General features: G+C 38.9%; 1 protein-coding gene across 1 annotated transcript in view; it reads right to left on the bottom strand.

Annotated features, from left to right (window-relative positions):
- RNF212B (ring finger protein 212B) overlaps positions 1-2,499 on the bottom strand; it is a 68,247-nt gene that overhangs the window by 35,249 nt on the left and 30,499 nt on the right. The window contains exon 5 of the mRNA XM_017544461.2: positions 990-1,090. Within this exon, the coding sequence (XP_017399950.1) occupies positions 990-1,090 (101 nt within the window). The remainder of the gene's footprint in view (positions 1-989; positions 1,091-2,499) is intronic.

The following is a 2,499-nucleotide window of genomic DNA, read 5'->3' as shown; positions in this document are numbered from 1 at the left end:
TTACAGACACTAGCACATAATATAAAACTAAAACCATAAGCCCAAACACCTGTCCATGAAAAATAACAAGCTCAGTCTCAAAAAAAAAAAAAAAAAAAAAACAACTTAAATTTAAGTCTCCTTTCTAAGACTTAACGGCAATGAGAACTTGCCCAAATCAGTTATCCTCTCTGAGCCAGTCTCCTCATTTGCAAAATTGTTCTACTAATAATTACCACCTGGACTTGTGGTGAGGATTACATAAAATGGTACATATGAAACTGCTTTTTAAGCTGCAAATGTACCATCATTCCAAATCAAATTGATGTCACAGACTAGACCACTTCCCCTTTAGAAATGGCTCTTCTAGGCTGGGCACAGTGACTCATGCCTGTAACCCCAGCACTTTGGGAGACTGAGGTGGGCAGATCATGGGGTCAGTAGTTTGAGACCAGCCTGGCCAACATGGTGAAACTCCGTCTCTACTAAAAAGATAAAAATTAGCCAAGCATGGTGGGGCGCACCTGTAATCCCACTATTCAGGAGGCTGAGCCAGGAGAATCGCTTGAACCCAGGAGGCAGAGGTTGTAGTGAGCTGAGATTGTGCCACTGCACTCCAGCCTGGTGACAGAGCAAGACTCCATCTCCAAAAGAAAAAAAGAAAAGAAAAGAAATGGCTCTTCTATCAGCCAAAATTTCCACTATTAATATCCATTATACTTATTCTCTTTTCCCTGAAGAGTCTGATGCCTTGTGGCTTTCCCTGCCAGACGTCAAAACACTAATGAGTACATTTTGGTCCTCAAGTAATAGATTTGCTAAATCATTTGCTAAATAATTTAGCACCATTCTTTATTAATGGATTCCTTCAATTTCTAAAATTGACAGTTTCCTATAGTATCCGTATCACCATTGAAATAAGTGATTTTTATTCTAAGTCACACATAGAAATGGCTAATCCTTACATGAAAACATTTTTCCTTGAATCTGAAAACAGTTGAGTCACTCACCCAGAGTCACACACTTTTTACAGAAAATATGGCCACAGCTGGTGACAAAGAAATGGGCTCCATCTTTTCGGAAGCACTGGTTGCAGTGAAACCAATCCATTCTGGAGCAGATAAAGAGAAAGAGTAAGAATAACCTAGGGTATAACATAAGTATAGCTGTTCCAAAATCTATGTAGCCATGCTTGCTTAGCTTCTGATAGCTTTTTGGGATGTAGACATATCATTGTGGGTATTCCAATTGGTTGTAAGGAAATACATGTACCTATAAAGTGAAAAAAAGCCAACTGCTTTTTTATAACAGCAGACTGTTATAACATTTTTTATATAAATGTGTGTGGATATGTATATGTACACATATACATATATGCATATATATACATGTATATATACGTACACATATACATATATGCATATATATATATGTGTACGTATACATATCCACACATTCAGAAAAGTAATAGGACAGACAGTGGTGAGATTTTTTTTTTGAATGGTAAAACTATGAGTATTTGTGTGTATGTGTGTTTTGCCTTTTTTTCCCCCAGATTTCCTGAATTAATGCATGTGCCAATTTTTAATTAGAAAATACAATCCTGGCCAGTCATGGTGGCTTACGCCTGTAATCCCAGCACTCTGGGAGGCTGAGGTGGGCGGATCACCTGAAGTCAAGAGTTCAAGACCATCCTGGCCAACATGGTGAAACCCCATCTCTACTAAAAATACAAAACTTAGCTGAGTGTAGTGGCACACTCCTGTAATCCCAGCTACTTGCAAGGCTGAGGCAGGAGAATAGCTTAAACCCAGGAGGTGGAGGTTGCACTGAGCCAAGATCGCACCACTGCACTCCAGCCTGAGTGACAGAGAGAGACTCCATCTCAATAAAAAAATATATATACACACACACACACACACACACACACACACACGACCCATCCATTTCTATTTTAACAATTTCCTGTGATATAGTGAAAGTGGAGCCAAGAAGAGGTAGTGAACCAGAAGATCACATATTAGCCACTTGGGACACATTTTATCTAAGGGAAACAGGGCTGATGAATGATAGTATGGTCTTAGCTTGTATACTTTCCTTCTACTCTACAGAAACAGAATCGTAGGCCTGAAAGGAGCCTTGAAAAATCACTTAATGTTTTGTTCAGTCCCACCATTTTTCAAAAGAGGTACTTGATATTCAGTGAAATTAAATGACTTGTCCAAAGCTCCATCTTTAGTGGTCTCCTGATTCCCTATGTAAAGTTCTTGCTCCCACATTAAATAGCTTTTGTGTTAGACATGGCAACCATATATCCTGTATTTTCTACCAATACCAGTTTAATATATTTTATTAAATACCTGAGTAAATGTGACTTTGTAAGATACTTTTCTTGTGGGATTATTATTATTATTATTATTATTAGGAGGCAGTATCTGGCTCTGTCTCCAGGCTGGAGCACAGTGGCAGATCAGGGCTCACTGCAGGCTGGAACTCCTGGACTCAAGCTATCCTGCCACC

The sequence above is a fragment of the Cebus imitator genome, unplaced genomic scaffold, assembly GCF_001604975.1.
Source record: "Cebus imitator isolate Cc_AM_T3 unplaced genomic scaffold, Cebus_imitator-1.0 Scaffold170, whole genome shotgun sequence".
NCBI lineage: Eukaryota > Metazoa > Chordata > Mammalia > Primates > Cebidae > Cebus > Cebus imitator.
The sequence above is the reverse complement of the archived record's forward strand: the minus strand, read 5'-3'. Positions and strand labels throughout refer to the sequence as shown.